Here is a 17,256-nt window from a genome sequence, read left to right as displayed (position 1 = left end):
AAAAACTTGTAAGCAATGAACGTGGGATATTTAGCTGTGGAGATTTTTCCAAACCCAGTGTTGAAGGTGAAGTGCACTTTCTTACTGCTGCTTAGAGTGAAATGCAGGAGGAAAGAGCTACATTGCGGGAAGAACTTACTAAGCCAAAGGACCCAGAACTTGATGATTTGGGAAATTTTCAGCCTGCTCAGAATGCAAAAGATGCTCAAATTAGGAGACACTGTTAGGAAAGCATGCTCTGGAGAGAAGAACAAGTGTATGGCTAGACAGTGTTTTGCTAGTCTGAAGAGATTAGGCATCTGATTCATGGATCCCCTCAATGATCTCAGCACAAACCAGCAACATAGATGGGATTATCCAAGGAAGATCTCTGGAGGGCCTCCTATCTAATGGCATACAACATACAAAGGATACCCATAAGGTCTTTTTTTTTTCCTGTCTTTTTTTTTTTAAGATTTTATTCATTTATTCATGAGACACACACAAAGAGAGAGAGGCAGAGACACAGGCAGAGGGAGAAGCAGGCTCCATGCAGGGAGCCCAACATGGGACTGGATCCCGGGGCTCCAGGATCAGGCTCTGGACTGAAGGTGGTGCTAAACTGCTAAGCCACCCGGGCTGCCCCCCATAAGATCTTTTGAGAATGTTATACCAGCAGAAATAATGCTAGCTTGGACTGAAAGAGACAGAAATAGGATAAAATGAAGGACAAGTCAGATTCCCAAAATTCTACAGTCAGCCAACAGGTTGATTAAATTACTCAGCTGTAAAGATGGACTTCAAGGAAAAGGAAGAATGACTTCAAGCCAGAGCTGAAGATACAGAGGCCAAATCCACAGGTACAGAGGCTAAGGCCAGAGCCACAGGCACAAAGGATGGAGCCATGGGCCCAAAGGGTGAAGCCTTAAGCCAGAGAAGATTATTACCAGGCTTGGAAGCCTAATAGAATTTGCCCTGCTGGATTTCTTTTTTTTTTTTTTTTTTTTTTTAGATTTTATTTATTCATGAGAGACACAGAGAGAGAGGCAGAGACATAGGCAGAGGGAGATGCAGGCTCTCCATGAGGAGCCTGATGTGGGACTCCATCCCGGAACTCTGGGATCACACCTTGAGCTAAAGGCAGATGCTCAACCGCTGAGCCACCCAGGCATCCCAACCCTGCTAAGGTTTCAAAGGTACTTAGGACTGGTGACCCCTTTCTTCCTTGTATTTTCAAATGGGAATATCTATAATTATTACACTATGGTTGTTCCATCATTGCATTTTCAAAGCAGGTAATTTGTTTTCTAATTCTAAAGGATCATACGTAGAGGAATATGGCCCAGGATAGATCTTATTCAGAGCTTACCCATACCTGCTTGAGATGATAAGATTTGGTTTGGGCTGATGACATTTAGATGAGATTTTTGAACTTGAGTTCCTGCTGAGAAACTGGGGAATACTGGAATGGGGATGAATATAAATTTTGCATGTGGGCCACTGGGTGAACTGTGGTAGGACCTGAAGATACGTCCATGTTCTAAGCCCTGGACCCAATAAATGTCCAAAAGGGGTCTTTGCAGGTATGATTAAGTTAAGGATATCGGGATCTGGAGTTATCCTGGGAGGGCCCTAAATGTGATCATACATATTTTTATAAAAAGAGAGGCAAAGGGGATCCCTGGGTGGCACAGCGGTTTAGCGCCTGCCTTTGGCCCAGGGCGCGATCCTGGAGACCCGGGATCGAATCCCACGTCGGGCTTCCAGGTGCATGGAGCCTGCTTCTCCCTCTGCCTATGTCTCTGCCTCTCTCTCTCTCTGTGTGACTATCATAAATAAATAAATAAATAAATAAATAAATAAATAAATAAATAAATAAATGAGGCAAAGGAAGACTTTAACATACAGAAGGGGGAAGGTGATGTGAAGATAGAGGTAGAGATTATAATGATGCAGCTGTCACAAGCCAAGGAAGACCAGCAGCCATCAAAACCTGCAAGAGGCAAAGAGCAGATTCTCTAGAGCCTCTGGAGGAAGCGCAGCCTTGCCAAAAACTTGATTTTGGTCCAGTGAAACTGATTTCAGATTTCCTGCTTCCAGAACTGTGAGAGAATAAATTTGTTTTAGGTCACATGGGAACATATATTCATAGAAATTTTGAAACTAGAAGGCACCTTAGAGATCATATGTTCTACCCCTCATATTTTATAAGTGAGGAAATAAAGACCTATTTCAGATATATCTAAGTATTAAATAATCAAAGGCTTAGCCTCCAGATCCCAAGTCTAATGCATCTTCTGATACGTCATGTTTAATAGTTAACAAGTAACATTTTGAGACTTGAGGAATTCAAAAACTAGAAACCACCTATTCACACAACTAATGAGAGAAAACTAACCTTGCCTGACCAAATTTAAAAAAAAATTTTTGATTCAAATGTAAAGAATAAAAACAATTTTGCACAAGATTAGTTATATTCCAGTTCTGAAAGAAAAGATGCTTAAAAGATGATATATGTTTCCAAATGTCCTTAAGGAAATAGTGACCAGGGACACCTGGGTGGCTCAGCAGTTGAGTGTCTGCCTTCAGCTCAGGGTGTGATCCTGGAGTCCTGCGATCAAGTCCCATATCAGGCTCCCTGCATGGAGTCTGTTTCTCTCTCTGCCTATGTCTCTGCCTCTCTCTCTCTCTGTATCTCTCATGAATAAATACATAAAATCTTAAAAAAAAAAAAAAAGGAAATAGTGACCAGCTAAATTTGAATCATTCTATACATCCTCCAAAACCCACTAGACAGAGTAACAAGAAGAGCATGAATAACACATAACACATACCCCCACACCTTCTACATTAGTGGAAGACAGAGACTACTACTAACTTCAAATTACCTACAAGTAGAAAAATACACACTAAATTCCAGCAAAGATACTTCTTGAGCTCCTGTCAGAAGCCCTAGCAGGGAGTAAAGGCAATTGAAAATGACTACACAAAGGAGAAAGCAGAGAGCCTAATGGTGACAAAATCACCTCCAGAAAAAAAAAAAAAAAAAAAAAGTCCACTCTAAGTATGCAAATACTTAAAAAGGAAGGAAAAAACAAAACAAAACAAGAACCAAAAAACCCCAACCCTGAGCAGTCACAATACTACCAAGAAATGTGTAGAACCCAAGGTAGTAGGTCTTGGAAAGGCATCACTTCTTGATGTGAACAGGAAGAAAGAAGAGTTCTTAGGAGGCTGAGTGCTGAAGGCAAAAAGAAAAAAAAAAAAAAAGTGTATTATCTTAATATGCTTAACTAGGGAGACAAAAAAGAACTTTATTGGAGGACAAACCAACTTTCACTTGCTGATTAAAAAAAAAAAAGCATCCATTAAAATAACTGTGCTTCACTATAATTGAGAGATCTAATTCGAACTCCCAAACCTCTCCACAAAATATACAAACTAAAATAGTCTATATCCACACAAAGACAATATAACAAAATAAAAATTTAATTGAAATATTCCATCTAAAAAAATTTCTCCCCTCCCAGGATGCCAGGGTGGCTCAGTTGATTAGGTGTCTGACTTTGGCTCAGGTGATCATCTCAGAGTCCTGGAATTGAGCCCCATGATGGGCTCCAAGCTCAGGAGGGAGTCTGTTTATCCATCTCCCTCTGCCCCTTCCCCTGCTTACTCTCTTTCTCTGTCTCTCTCAAAAAAAAAAAAAAAAAAAAAAAAAAAAAATCCTCCCCTCCCAAGAAAAAGCAGAAGAAAATCATAACAAAACACTTTAAATGGAATTAAATATACTTAAATAAGCATTTGGAGATACATATCTTGAATCAGAAGTTCCAAAACTAAGACCTGATATCGACAAAACCAAGGAAGAAACAAAATAAGAATTGATTGATTTCAGGAAAGAATACAAAGAAAAAGGAAAACTCAGAAATAAAGATTAAATTACAATATGTCCAATGGATAATTGTTAAATAAACAATTAATAAGGAAGATTGAAGAATTACAAAAAAATACAAAAAAGGAATAAAATAGGTTAGAAAGTACTGAAATAGAAAACAAGAAACATCACTTTTATGTATATAAAAGGAGTCTCTGAAAAAGAAAAAAAATAATGATATCAAACTAATACTGAAACTAGAACCCAGGAACACTTTCAGAAAAAAAAAAGGAAAGAAAGAAAAGAACTGTATCTATACACAAAAAAAGCGAACTATGTTAGAAAAACTGAGCTGGAAAGGTAAACTCAAAGACACAGTTTAGCAATATTTAAATTTTAAAGATAAAAAAATAAATTTTAAATATAAAGGAAATCAATACATAAAAATGCCAAATGACTTATAAGGGCAAGAAAATTATTCTAGCATCAGACTTGTCAAAGTAACATTCATTTTTTTTAAAGATTCTATTCATTTATTTATTTAACAGAGAGAGAGAGAGAGCAAGCAAGCAAACAGGGGGGAGAGGCAGGCAGAGGGAGAGGGAGAAACAGGTTCCTTGGTGAGCAGAGAGCCCAAAGTGGGGCTCAATCCTGGGGCCCTGGGATCATGACCTGAACCAAAGGCAGACATTTAACTGACTGAGCCACCCAGGCACCCCTCAAAGCAACATTCAAAGTAAGCCAAGAGTGGAGAAGCATTGTCAAGAAAGTTAAGGAAACTAAGTATCAATCAAAGATTTTATATCCAGCCAAGCTGTCCTTCATATATCAAGGCTATAGAAAAACTCTGAAGCATTTAAGAACTCAAAGAATAGAACTCACAAACCCTACAGCATATGCTTTGTCTAAGAGATCCAAACAAAAGAGTTGTTAACTAGGGAAACATCATAAGAGAACTGATGATGAGCATTTAATATATTTAACTGTAGCTCTGAGACTAAAACAAAAATGGCAATACACAGGGAAGAATAACATGTAAATGTTTTGTGTCCTGTAAAAGCAAAAAAAAAAATGAAGCTAAAAGAGAAGGTCAGAGAGAAAAAGGAAAGAATGAGAATATAGAATAAATTATTTATTGCAAAAAAAAATTATTTATTGCATAGAAAATAAGTGGAAATCAAACACACCATTTAAAGCCAATACACTTGAGAATAAAAGGTTAAAGAAAACAGGGAACTAAAAGGCTCTATAGAAGGTAGATACAAAGGCAACCAAACACAACAAAATTACAAACTTCCTAATACCAAAAGAAATTTTTAAGAGAACAGAGAAGGCATCACATGGAGAAGGAAAACTGTAATTATAGTATAATACACATAGAACAATAAAATATGACAAAGCTGTCATCAAACATATCAAGAATATTACAAGCTTACTTCACCAATTAAAAAAAAAAAAAGATTTTCAAACTGGCTAAAAAGGCAAGATCCACTCTATGTTGAATACAAAAGATAGACTCAGTACACAGTCATTCAGAAAAGTTAAAATAAAAGAATGAACAAAGATGAACCAGGCAATTAGAAACAAGAAGGCAGAGGTTTCATTCCTGATATCAAAAAAGTAGAACTGAAGCCAAAAGGCATTAAATGTGACAAAGGATACTTTATAATGCTAAAGCCATAATTCATAATGAAGAAACAATACTTATGGATATCCATGTACCAAAAAGCACACCAATCACCTGTATAAGGATGGAGGTATTTAACTCCAAACAGAATCAAATATACTTAAACATCAAATGCAAAGAAAAATAGAAACACACTAACAGAGACTTTAATACACTCCTCTCAATATAAGATTGTGACAAAAATAAGTAAAGACACAGAAGTAAACATCATCAATGAAGTAATTACTATGGCTGTGCATATAGAACTTTATACCTTATTAATATAGAATAATCTTCTTCTCAAGCACACAAAAGAACATTCACTAAAATTTAATCATATATTAGGTCACAAAGAAAACATGATTAAGTTCCACAAGTGGAAATATTATAAACCACACTCTGAATGTAATAAAACTAGAAATTAAAAAAAATGAGGCTCTTCTATCTGGAAACCTTTTTTAAAAAACCTTCTATTAAACACCTCTTAGGTAAAAGAAAAGATATAAAATGAAATTACCTAATTTCTAAAATAACAAAACACTACATATTAGAATATATGTTACATATTTAATGCAGTAATGAGCATAAAATCAGAACCTTAAACTTGTTTACCAATTAAAAATAAAGTACAAAAATAAATATATTAAATTTCCAAATGAAAAAGAAAGCATAGTATAAAAAGCAAAGTAAACAAAAAGCAAGCACAAAGAAGCACATAAAGATATAAGTGAAAATTGTTAAGAAGAAATCAGAAAAACAGTAGCTCTAACTAGTAAATCAAAAGTCTGGTTCTTTGAAAATTTAATAAGATAGAAAAACCACTAACTAACCTAATTTTTAAAAGGAGGACAGGGCAGCCTGGGTGGCTCAGCAGTTTAGCGCTGCCTTCAGCCCAGGGCCTGATCCTGGAGACCCAGGATCGAGTCCCACGTCAGGCTCCCTGCATGGAGCCCGATTCTCCCTCTGCCTGTGTCTCTGCCTCTCTCTCTCTGTCTCTCATGAATAAACAAAATCTTAAAAAAAAAAAGGGGGGGGGGGGACAAAAAGAAATGAAGAGGGGGAGATAAACACTAAAGCAAGACATTTTTTAGAAGTATAGAGATTATTTGCACTCTATGGAAACACACTGATAAGCCTAAATTTTCCTAAGAAAATATAATTTACCAAAATTGACCTGAATAGAAACAGAAAGCTTAAATAATCCACTCTCCATAAAGAAATAAAGTTATTATGACACTTCTCCACAAAAAAAGCACCATGTTCAAATGTTTCCCAGGGGAATTCTACAAACGTTTTGAAAAACAGATGGTCCCAATACTAGAAATTGTCTTAGGACTTAAACAATTAGAAAATCTTCCAGATGTTTCTCATGAAATCAAGTATAATATTGTTACCTCAACCTGATATTGTATATTAAAAGAACTATAGATAATATCACTTATGAATATTATTGAAAACATATTAAATAAAATATTAACAAACAACATCCAACACCACAATAATGAAAACAACACACAATGGCCAAGTGAAATTTATCTCAGGAATGCGAGAATAGTTCAATATTGGGAAATCCATAATCCAATGCACCATATTAATAGATCTAAGCAGGAAACTCATATGATTATCTCCACAGATGCTGAAAAGGTCAACACTCCTTCCTGATTTTAAAGGAACTCAAAATAGGAATTGACAGATATTTCCTTAGCACTAGATTAAAAAAACAAAAACAAAAAAAGAAAAACCCCCAATTCTGAAGCCAGCACTTTACTTAAGAGGAAACATTGCTCATTTTCACAGATCAGGAATACAAAGATGCCCACTATTTCCACTACTTTTTTTTCTTCATTATTTCCATTTTCATTTAATACTGTCCTATAGCTACTACATTATACAAAAGAAACCAACTAGAGATATAAAATTTAGAAAATACATAGAACTATATCTATTAGCAGAAAACATGATGGAATACCTGGAAAACTCTAGAAAACCAATATGCTAACACCAAATCAACCAAGATTCAGTAAGGCAGCAGAATATCCAGATAACACATGAAATCAATTGACTTCATAAACACAACTAGTTAGGTGTAATGGAAGAAAAGATCTCATTTAAAAGAATAACCCCCCAAAAAAACACACATTAAATACTTAGGAATAAACTTAACAAGAAATGAGCAAAATCCATATAAGAAAAACATTAAAACACTCTGCAAAAACAAAAATGTAGACTCCAACAAACGGAAAAACGTTGTTCTGGATAATAAAACCCAATATAATAAGATGTCAGTTCTGTCTAGTTTGATTTATTAATAAAACAAAAATACCAATAAGCCTTTTTTATGAAGCTAGATATGTTGACATTAAAGTTCACGTGGAAAATAAACACGTAAAAATCATTACGAAAACTGAAATTAAAAAACAGCTATGAGGCAAGTCTATTCAAACACCACAAACTCTCTAAGTGAAACAGTGTGGTACTGGAGCATAACTCAACAGACAAGGTCAGTGGACTAGAATAGCAAATCCAGAAATAGATCCAAGTATACATGGTAACTTATGAACACACAAGCAGAATCTCAAATCAGCGGGGCAAGGACAATCTTTTTAATAAATAGCGTTGGGCAATTGGATAGCCATTTAGAAGAATGTAAAAACTGGATTCCTATCTCATACCAAATAATAAGCTTTACCAAATATCAAAATAAACTCTACATGGATCAGAGAACTACATGTAAAAAATAAACTACAACACATATCAAAGAAAACAAGAGTGAATTCCTCTAAAACCAGTTTTAGGAAAGAATTTCAGAATATGATTCAAGATCCACATGCAAAAAGATGAACAATAAATTCAGATACACACACACACATACACATATATACACACACACATATGTACATTTTAACCCCGAAATCCCACTTCCGGCAATTTACTCTTAATGTAAATATCTAATAATACAAAAATACATATGTACAGGCTATCCACTGAAGCATCTTTATAATTGAAAAATATTATAAACCACATAAAGGATCAAGAACCTTTATGGGAATTGGAAAAGCATAGGCAGAGAAGAATGAAACTGGACCCCTATCTTATACCATTCACAAAAATTGACTGGAAATGTGTTAAAGACTTAACCATAAGACCTGACATGGTCAAAACTCCTAGAGAAAAAAAACAGGGGAAAAGCTTCTTCATATTGGTTCACAACACATTTTAGATCTGACACCAAAAGCACAAACAATAAAAGCAAAAATAAATAAGTGGAACTACTCAAACTAAAAGCTTTGCACAGCAAAAGAAATGGTCAACAAAATGAAAAGGCAACCTACAGAAATGGGAGAAAATATTTGCAAATCATATATCTGATAAGAGGTTAATAACCAAAATATATAAACAACTCATATAACTCAATGGCAAGATAAAAAAGAAAAAATCTGATAAAAAAAAAGTGGGGGGATTGGGGAGAGGTGGGCAGAGGAAGTGAAGAGACATTTTTCCAAAGAAGACATACAAGTAGACAAAGGGTACATGAAAAGTCACTTAATATCACTAATCAAGGGCACTTGGGTGGCTCAGCAGGTCATGATCCCAGGGTCCTGGGATAGAGCTCTGCATCAGGCTCCCTGCTCAGTAGGGAGTCTGCTTCTCCTCTCTATCTCAAATAAATAATAATAAAATCTTTAAAAAAAAATCACTAATCAGGGAAATACAAATCAAAGCCATAATGAGATATCACCTCATAGAATGGCGGTCATCAAAAAAGTGGGAATGTATTGGCGAGAATGTGGAGAAAAGGGAACCCTTGCACAATTGTTGGTGGGAACATAAATTGGTATAGCCACTAAGGAAAACAGCATGGAAATTCCTCAAAAAATTAATATAACTATCATATGACCTAACAACTTCACTTCTGGGTATATAACCAAAGGAAATGAAAATAGGACCTCAAAGAGATACTTGCACTCCCATGTTCATTGCAAGATTATTCACAATAACCAACATATGGGAATAACCTAAGTATCTGTCAAAAGATAAATGGATAAAGATATAGTGTGTGTGTATAAATACATACACAATAGAATGTTATTTGGCCATGAGAAAGAAGGAAATCTTGTCATTTGTGACAACATAGATGCACCTTGATGGCATTATGCTAAGTAAAATAAGTCAGAGAAAAACAATACTGTATGACATCACTTAAGTATGGAATCTATAAAAACTAAACTCGTAGAAACAGAGAATAGAGTGGTGGTTACTAGGGTCTGTAGGGTGGGGAAATGGGGAAATAGTATAAGCACAAGGGTACAAGGGTACAAACCTCCAGGTATAAGGTGAATAACTTCATGCTGTACTTCATATACAGCATGGTGATTACAGCTAATAATATTGTATTATATACTTGAAACCTAAGTGAGTAGATCATAAATGTTCTCACCGCAAAAAAAGAAATGGTAATTAGGTGATGTGATGGAGGTATTAGCTAACGCCATGATGGTAATCATATAAATGTATCAAATCAACACATTGTACACCTTAAACTTACACAATATTGTATGTTGATTATGTCTCAATAAAGCTGGGAAGCAAAAGAAATGGCCTTGGAAAAAAGGGAAGCACTTTGGATATTTATGGCATACATACATACCTGTCTACATTCATATTCGACTGAGAGTTTAGAGAGTTATCTGCTTCATTCTCACTTTCTTCTGACTGGCTATTAACAGTTCCTCCTTCATCATCATCTACTTCATTAAGAGCCTATCTCAACATAACAATAAAAATAAAAACACATGTTGGTTATATGTACATTCATCCTTTGTTTCTTTTTGTCATTGTAACAGGAAGGTCCCTCCTTCTAAGGCTAACATCCACACAGGTGCTCTAGGACCTAAACCCTTTTACCTCCTTCTACTGTAGCAAGGGCCCCTTCTCTCTCCTGCATCTTCAACCACTCTGTACTGGCTTTAACTCATCCACATTTAAATGTGAACCAATCTCTCATCTTATCCGCTCTTTCATCACCATACTACTTGAAAGAGCCATTCCCCACTTCTCATTTACTACCTATACCTTCCAACTTTGCCTCTGCCCTACCATTCCACTCAAAGTGCTGTCTACAAGGTCAACATTCTTTTTTGATTTTTCTTAAATCAAACAGGTATTTTTCAGTCTCTGCCTTCCTTTATCTCTGATTCATTGGACATTAATGACCACTCCTTTCGTTTCTTCAAGATGTTTTTGATACATTCTTCCTTTAACTGCCAAGTTACCATATTTCCCTGGTTTTTCTTCTATCCTTCTGACGCTTCCTTTCCAATCTCCTTTATTTGTTCTTTTCTTTCTACCCTTTTTTTTAAAAAAAGATTTTATTTATTTATTCATGAGACACACACAGAGAGAGAGAGAGAGAGAGAGAGAGAGGCAGAGACACAGGCAGAGGGAGAAGCAGGTTCCATGCAGGGATCCTGACATGGGACTTGATCCTGGGTCCCCAGGATCACACCCTGGGCTGGAGGTGGCACAAAACCACTGGGCCCCTGGGGCTGCCCTCTACCTTTCTTAATATCTGATGGGACTCAAGGTCCTCCCTTTGGACCTTTTCTCCTCTCATCTGACTCCCTTTCTGAATGATTGTATCTAGTTCCAAAGTTGCAATTACAAGTCAAATGCTGTGAATTCCCAAATTTCTATCTTCACCCAGATCTCTCAGGAGTCCTAGACAATTATATCCAAATGCCTAAAAGATATTCCTAGTAGTCATCCTATATACATAAACTCAACATGTCCAAAACTGGTCATGTTTCCAAGCTTCTCCTATCATTCTTATCGCTCTCAAACCCATTTTCCACTCTACAGTTGATTTCATCATGACTCTACTCTTCCTAAAGTCTTCTGGTGGCTCTCTTCTCACTTTCTGGTTCCTTAGCCCTTTATTATCTAGCTACCCCCATCTCTCTAACTCCAGCTCTTCGCATTTCCCAATCCCCACAACAGAGACCATGATTATCTGAAAACTAACATTTTTAATAAGTGCCAAACAAAATGACTTTTGGCTAGAGAGATGGCTAATGGCTTTTGGCTATTGAAAACATGTAACATTCTATTTAACTGCCTTTGTAAGCAGAAAACAGTATACTTAACATGTTTTTTTTTTAATGATTCTGGACCTTGTAATTCCCCAGGAACATCCTTCTCATTGATGATTCTCCTTTTTTTCTTAAAACATATAAATAATTTAGGAAATTGCATTAAATAGGTATTGAGTTCTTAATATTAAATTCTTTCTGAGCTTTTAAAAAATGTTTCCCATCTCAAAATTCTAAACATTTTGATTAAGAGTTTAATTAGGTTAGGATATAGCTAATTAACATTTTACTACTGTAATATAATTTTCCCATGTAACTGGTCAATAAATTCCAAGTTTCCTGGGGAGATACTTTGTAAACACACTATTAGAAGGGACTAACATTTAATGAAGAACTAGTATTTGGAATTACACTAAGCGCCTTACATTATTTACCTCAGCTGATCCTCATAATAACTATAGTAAGTATATTCTATTTCCATTTAACAATAACAACAAAAAAACTCTGTGCCAATTCAGATACCTTAAGAAATCAACTCAAGATCCAAAGCTAGTACTAACAGAATATAAACACATATCCACATGACTTTAAAGTAGAAGTGAAAAATAAAAAAAAAAATAAAGTAGAAGTGAAAAGAGTGTTTCCATTATGGCAGATGGAGCCTAGATTTGAATGCCATCTCTGATGCTAACTAGCTATGTGATCTTGGACAAGGCACTTAATTTTTCTGAACCTCAGTGTTTTTATCTGCTAAATGGAGGTAATGATAGTACCCACCTTGTAGATAAGTACTCAGTAAATGGTAGCTATTACTGCCCAGTCCTGTCTTGTTTGATACAATCATTACTCCCCAAAAGTGCAATATGCTTAAGAACAGTTCTAGCAACCATACTTGGTATTTGTTGATATTTAAGCTTTTGAAATGTTTACCACAATACCTACATCAACTTAATTTCACCATAAGCATGATGGCTATGAAGACAGCATATTACCTGAGGCTCCATGACAGATTCACTAAGAATGGCCTGCGTGACAGGGTCTTGATTTACCACAATGGGACCCTGAGAGGAATCAGGAGCAATAGTTACATTCGGAAACCCTGCAGAAGGGAAAGAAATCATGATGATTTTACTTCATTTAGTTAAATTGACCTCACAGGCACTATACACTGCCACAGGTTTATATTATCACATGTAAATCTTAAATAATAATAGCAGCTCACACCTACATAATGCTTACTGTATTCCAGGCACTGTTCTAAATGCTCTTACATATATTAAGTCACTTTACCCTCAGAAAATCTGATGAGGTTACTATTATTATTTCATAGATCAGCAAACTGAAACTCAGAGACTTGAAGCAAATGGGCCAGAATCACACTAACAAATGGTTAAGCCAGAATTCAAACCTTAACTAAAAACTAATGATCTGTTTTCAGAGGTTAAAGTAAACAATGGATTATATACACATTAAAATGAATAATGCTATGTACTGGACAAGAGGCAAAGTCTCTGTGAGAGAGAGATTGAAGTACCTTTGGCCTTCAAATTAAGCTTCACTCAAGTTACATATAAACACAGATACTTTATATGGTAATATTAATAAACTGGAAATTAAGTCATATTTTAAATGACAAAATCTTACACATTGCACCACAAGATATACTAGTAAGCAATAACAATTCACCTTTGCTTAGCTCAGTAATTTGCAATAGTTAATATTCTTGGTGAAAAGCAAAGAAATCATAACGAATCTGTACCTAACAACTCCTGCATGCTATCCACTCTAGATTACTCATGCCGTAAGTAATGTGATGCCCGAAAAAAAAGATTTAAATTTCTTGCAAATAGCCAATTGTAGGCTATGGTTAATAAGAAAAAGAAGTTTTTGTTTGATTTAAATACTATACCTGTGCGCCTACGGGGAAAATCAACAAACAGATCTTTTGCTTCAGCAATCAAATGATCAGATTTTTCCAAAACATCCTGCATCTGGTATTGATCAGAAAGAATCTGGACATGTGTTAATAATAAAGATTATTATTCAGGAAAAAATCCATATATACTCTGAAATCACAAAGTAGAAGTCCATACATAGGCACACAGAATAACCATAGGCCACTATCTTCCTAAAATCCTTCAGTGGCAATATCCTTAAGTACCAGTAGATGGGGCTATTACAATAATTAGTAGATTTCATATGCTTCCCTACAATCCAAACATGAAATCTATTATTAAACTGTGACCCAGCATACGCACAAATGTAAATGTAAATGTATAACAAAATAAGAGCTTACTTAACCTAACTTTTTGAGAGCCGTTCTGATATTTTCTTTAGTTTCTATTCTATTTTTTAAAATAATGGCTACAACACACTAACTCAATTTCACAAGCCACTAAAGAGTTGTGATCCAGTTTGAAAAACACTGATTAAAGATATAAATCTCCAAGCCATAAACTCAGAGGTGTTTCAACCTTTAAAAGTGATTTCACAAAAAAAAAAAAAAAAAAAAAAAAGTGATTTCATAATCCACTAATGGATCATGATCAACAACTTAAGAGAATATGAAGTAAGAGGAGCTTTGGGGCCTCAAACAAAAAAGTGATGCTTGTCTGTTTACAAACAAGCTGGATTTTTATCCTAGAGGGAGGAGTGAGAACTCAAAAAATACCATTACAGTAGTGCCTCTGAGTAAGCACTTTTCAACTTAGAATTCAACATTCATAATTACAAGCAGGGAGACGCAGGCAAGTCAACTCTAGCCACCACCACCAGATGGCATTCTTAAATTGAAAGAAGTTTACAAAATTGGAATCTGCCCAGCTTCCAATATGGATTCAAAACAATAAAGCATCTGGCAACAAATGCTCTTACCAGAATCTCTAGCCCATGGAAACAAGTATATACTATGACCTCAGTTATTGTTTCAGGACACTGAGAAAAATAACAAGAGTCACATTCTGACTTCTTCCCTTTCTTCTGCTGTGGCCAATCAGGTTGGCTGGCTTAGTTGGTGAGAATCAAGTCTTGAAATTTGTTCCTTCCACAAAGAGTAAGCTTTGGAATGATATAAGGCAAAGAGTACATTCGGAGCCAGAAGACTGGAATCCTAGGCCCAGTCAAGGGATACTAAGCAAAATCCAACCACCTTAACTTAGGTTTCTAATATGTAAATGAGGATACCACACCTTCCCCAACCTCAAAGAGGTGTTATAAGGATGTGGACACAATGAAAACCATTCTAGGGATATTTAAAATGTTGTTACAACTTAAATTATAGTATCCCATGAACCAGATTTCTATCCCTGGTTAGCGATCTTCCAAGTACATGCAATTAAAGTTTATGCAAGAGAGTAAATGGAACATTATAATCTATCATTTAAACTAGAAAAATTACACACAGGATATTTCCTAATAGCAGTTTTGAGTTACTATTAAAAAAAAAAATCACTGACCTTCCATCAAAATAAAGAGATAAAACTGACAGAAGCAGACTGCAGAGGAGTAATTTTATCATATCAAGACCTGATGTCAATTACAATGAGGTCTCCAGGAAATCCACTGCCCTGTTGCACTTTGTCAGTCTCTGCCCAGCCCTCTTAAGGCAGATGGGTTGAGAGACCACAGATCAGTGTATTGGCTTTCTTTTGCACTCTCTAGATTTATCACTCCTCTCTGATAAACCTCACCCTCTTGATAGGTAAACCAATCTCTGCAAGCCCATCTGTATACATTATTTCTCCGGATGGGTTCATGGAGTGCAAAGTCAAACTTATGAATACTGGTACACATCTTGAATTTGCTAAGGATCAGCCAAAGTCTCTTCAAAAACATTATGAAAAACTTTTTATCCTAGCACTTTTGTTCTCTGGTAATAAAAACCAGATAGAAAGAGGAAATTAGGGATCCCTGGGTGGCGCAGCGGTTTAGCGCCTGCCTTTGGCCCAGGGCGCGATCCTGGAGACCCGGGATCGAATCCCATGTCAGGCTCCCGGTGTATGGAGCCTGCTTCTCCCTCTGCCTATGTCTCTGCCTCTCTCGCTCTCTCTGTGTGTGACTATCATAAATAAATAAAAATTAAAAAAAAAAAAAAAAAGAAAGAGGAAATTACAGAGAAACTTGGGAAGTTATTATACTTTCAGAATTTATAAAATCTTTATCAAATTTTCCCTCTCTCTGATTGAATTTGGACCCTCATTTGCCTGATTCCCATGATACGAACACATCACACAGCAAATGATTATGCTAGCCAAAGAGCTTTTCTCTTAACTTTGTTCGCCTAGGAGTCCAGCTCTGGGGGATGTACTGGTAATAAAAATACCACCTAGGTGAATATGCCCAAGGAGGCTTCATCATTCAATCCCATCATATCCCTTAATAGAGACATTACAGATTTAGTAACCCTGAAATAAAAGATACACATATCTTTGACACAGCAGTTCCACTTTTAAGAATTTATCCTACAAATATAGTTTTACATGTACTTAAAAACATATACAAGGATATTCGTTGTATTATTTATGGTGACAAGGCCGGTAACAATCTGTGGGTGACAGATCTGCTACCAATCTCCTTTCTTTTCATTTTCCTTTTAACAAAAGAATTCCCAAGTAAGAGCCAAGTTCCTAGCTAGATTTCCTAACCATCATTCTAGGAAGAATGGTCATGTGATGAATTTCTGGACAGTGGGATATAAGCCAGAATTTCTGGGTGATATGTAAAAAGAGTAGCATGTTTTCTCTTTCCCTGTTCATGCTGGCTGGAATACAGCCGTAGGAAGCTGGAATAGCCATTCTCTACTCAGAGATAGAAGCCCTGGAATAAAAGACCCCAGAGACTGTACCAACCACTATTTACCACTGAACAGTTTCATAGAGAGAAATAGATTCCTATTTTGTTTAAACCACTATATCTTGGGATCTTCTTTTTTTCCTGAGGCCTAAACTATACTCCAATACACTTCCTAAATTGGCACAAATAAAGCGCTGGAAAAATAAATTGTGGTACATTTGTATATTACCTGGCCATTAAAAGGAAAAGGTAGATTTCTAAATACTGACACGGGATAACCTCCAAAATATACTGTTAATGGAAATACTTGCTCTTACTAACAGCAGAGGGTCTCAACCCAGGCAATGAATTAAAAGTACATAAAAACTGTCTGAAAAGTACCTAAGTGGGGTCACATCACAGATCTACTAAATCAGAATATCTGAGTATAGGTATTTTTGAGTCCAGATATGGTGTTTTTTTTTTAAATGGACAATCTCAACACTGACTGAACTAATGTGCAGACTCCAGAGCTTGAGGAATGGCACTGGTGGGAAGGCAGAGTGACTTCATTCATCCTCTCTCACCAGCCTCCTTCAATCCCTAATTCTACTGCATCCATTCTCATATAAGCAATTCGGGACATGAGCAGGAGCCACTAGAGAAGGGAAACAAAAGCCCAGAGCCACCTCAAAGGGGCTGCCTTTTTTCCTGGTCACTGAGAATTATTACCTAATATTCAAATACACATACCTTGCCCAAGATTACCAAAAGATAATTATCTGTAAAGAACCATAGTCTTTCAACCCCCCGGTCTTTTTACAAGTTCATGTAAACATTTATTCGGGAGATAGAATTCTTCCTGATGATATATAAGA

The 17,256-nt window shown here is 35.9% G+C and overlaps 1 protein-coding gene across 9 annotated transcripts in view; it reads right to left on the bottom strand.

Moving 5' to 3' along the window:
* Nucleotides 1-17,256, bottom strand: part of SPICE1 (spindle and centriole associated protein 1) — a 57,674-nt gene that overhangs the window by 25,861 nt on the left and 14,557 nt on the right. For all 9 annotated transcript variants that reach the window (XM_072811745.1, XM_072811752.1, XM_072811751.1 and 6 more), the window contains 3 exons: nt 13,518-13,620; nt 12,601-12,707; nt 10,168-10,280 (listed from right to left, as the gene is read on the bottom strand). In XM_072811745.1, coding sequence (XP_072667846.1) covers nt 10,168-10,280; nt 12,601-12,707; nt 13,518-13,620 — 323 coding nt within the window. The remainder of the gene's footprint in view (nt 1-10,167; nt 10,281-12,600; nt 12,708-13,517; nt 13,621-17,256) is intronic.

The sequence above is a fragment of the Canis lupus genome, chromosome 35 (genome assembly GCF_048164855.1).
Source record: "Canis lupus baileyi chromosome 35, mCanLup2.hap1, whole genome shotgun sequence".
Lineage (NCBI taxonomy): Eukaryota > Metazoa > Chordata > Mammalia > Carnivora > Canidae > Canis > Canis lupus.
The sequence above is the reverse complement of the archived record's forward strand: the minus strand, read 5'-3'. Positions and strand labels throughout refer to the sequence as shown.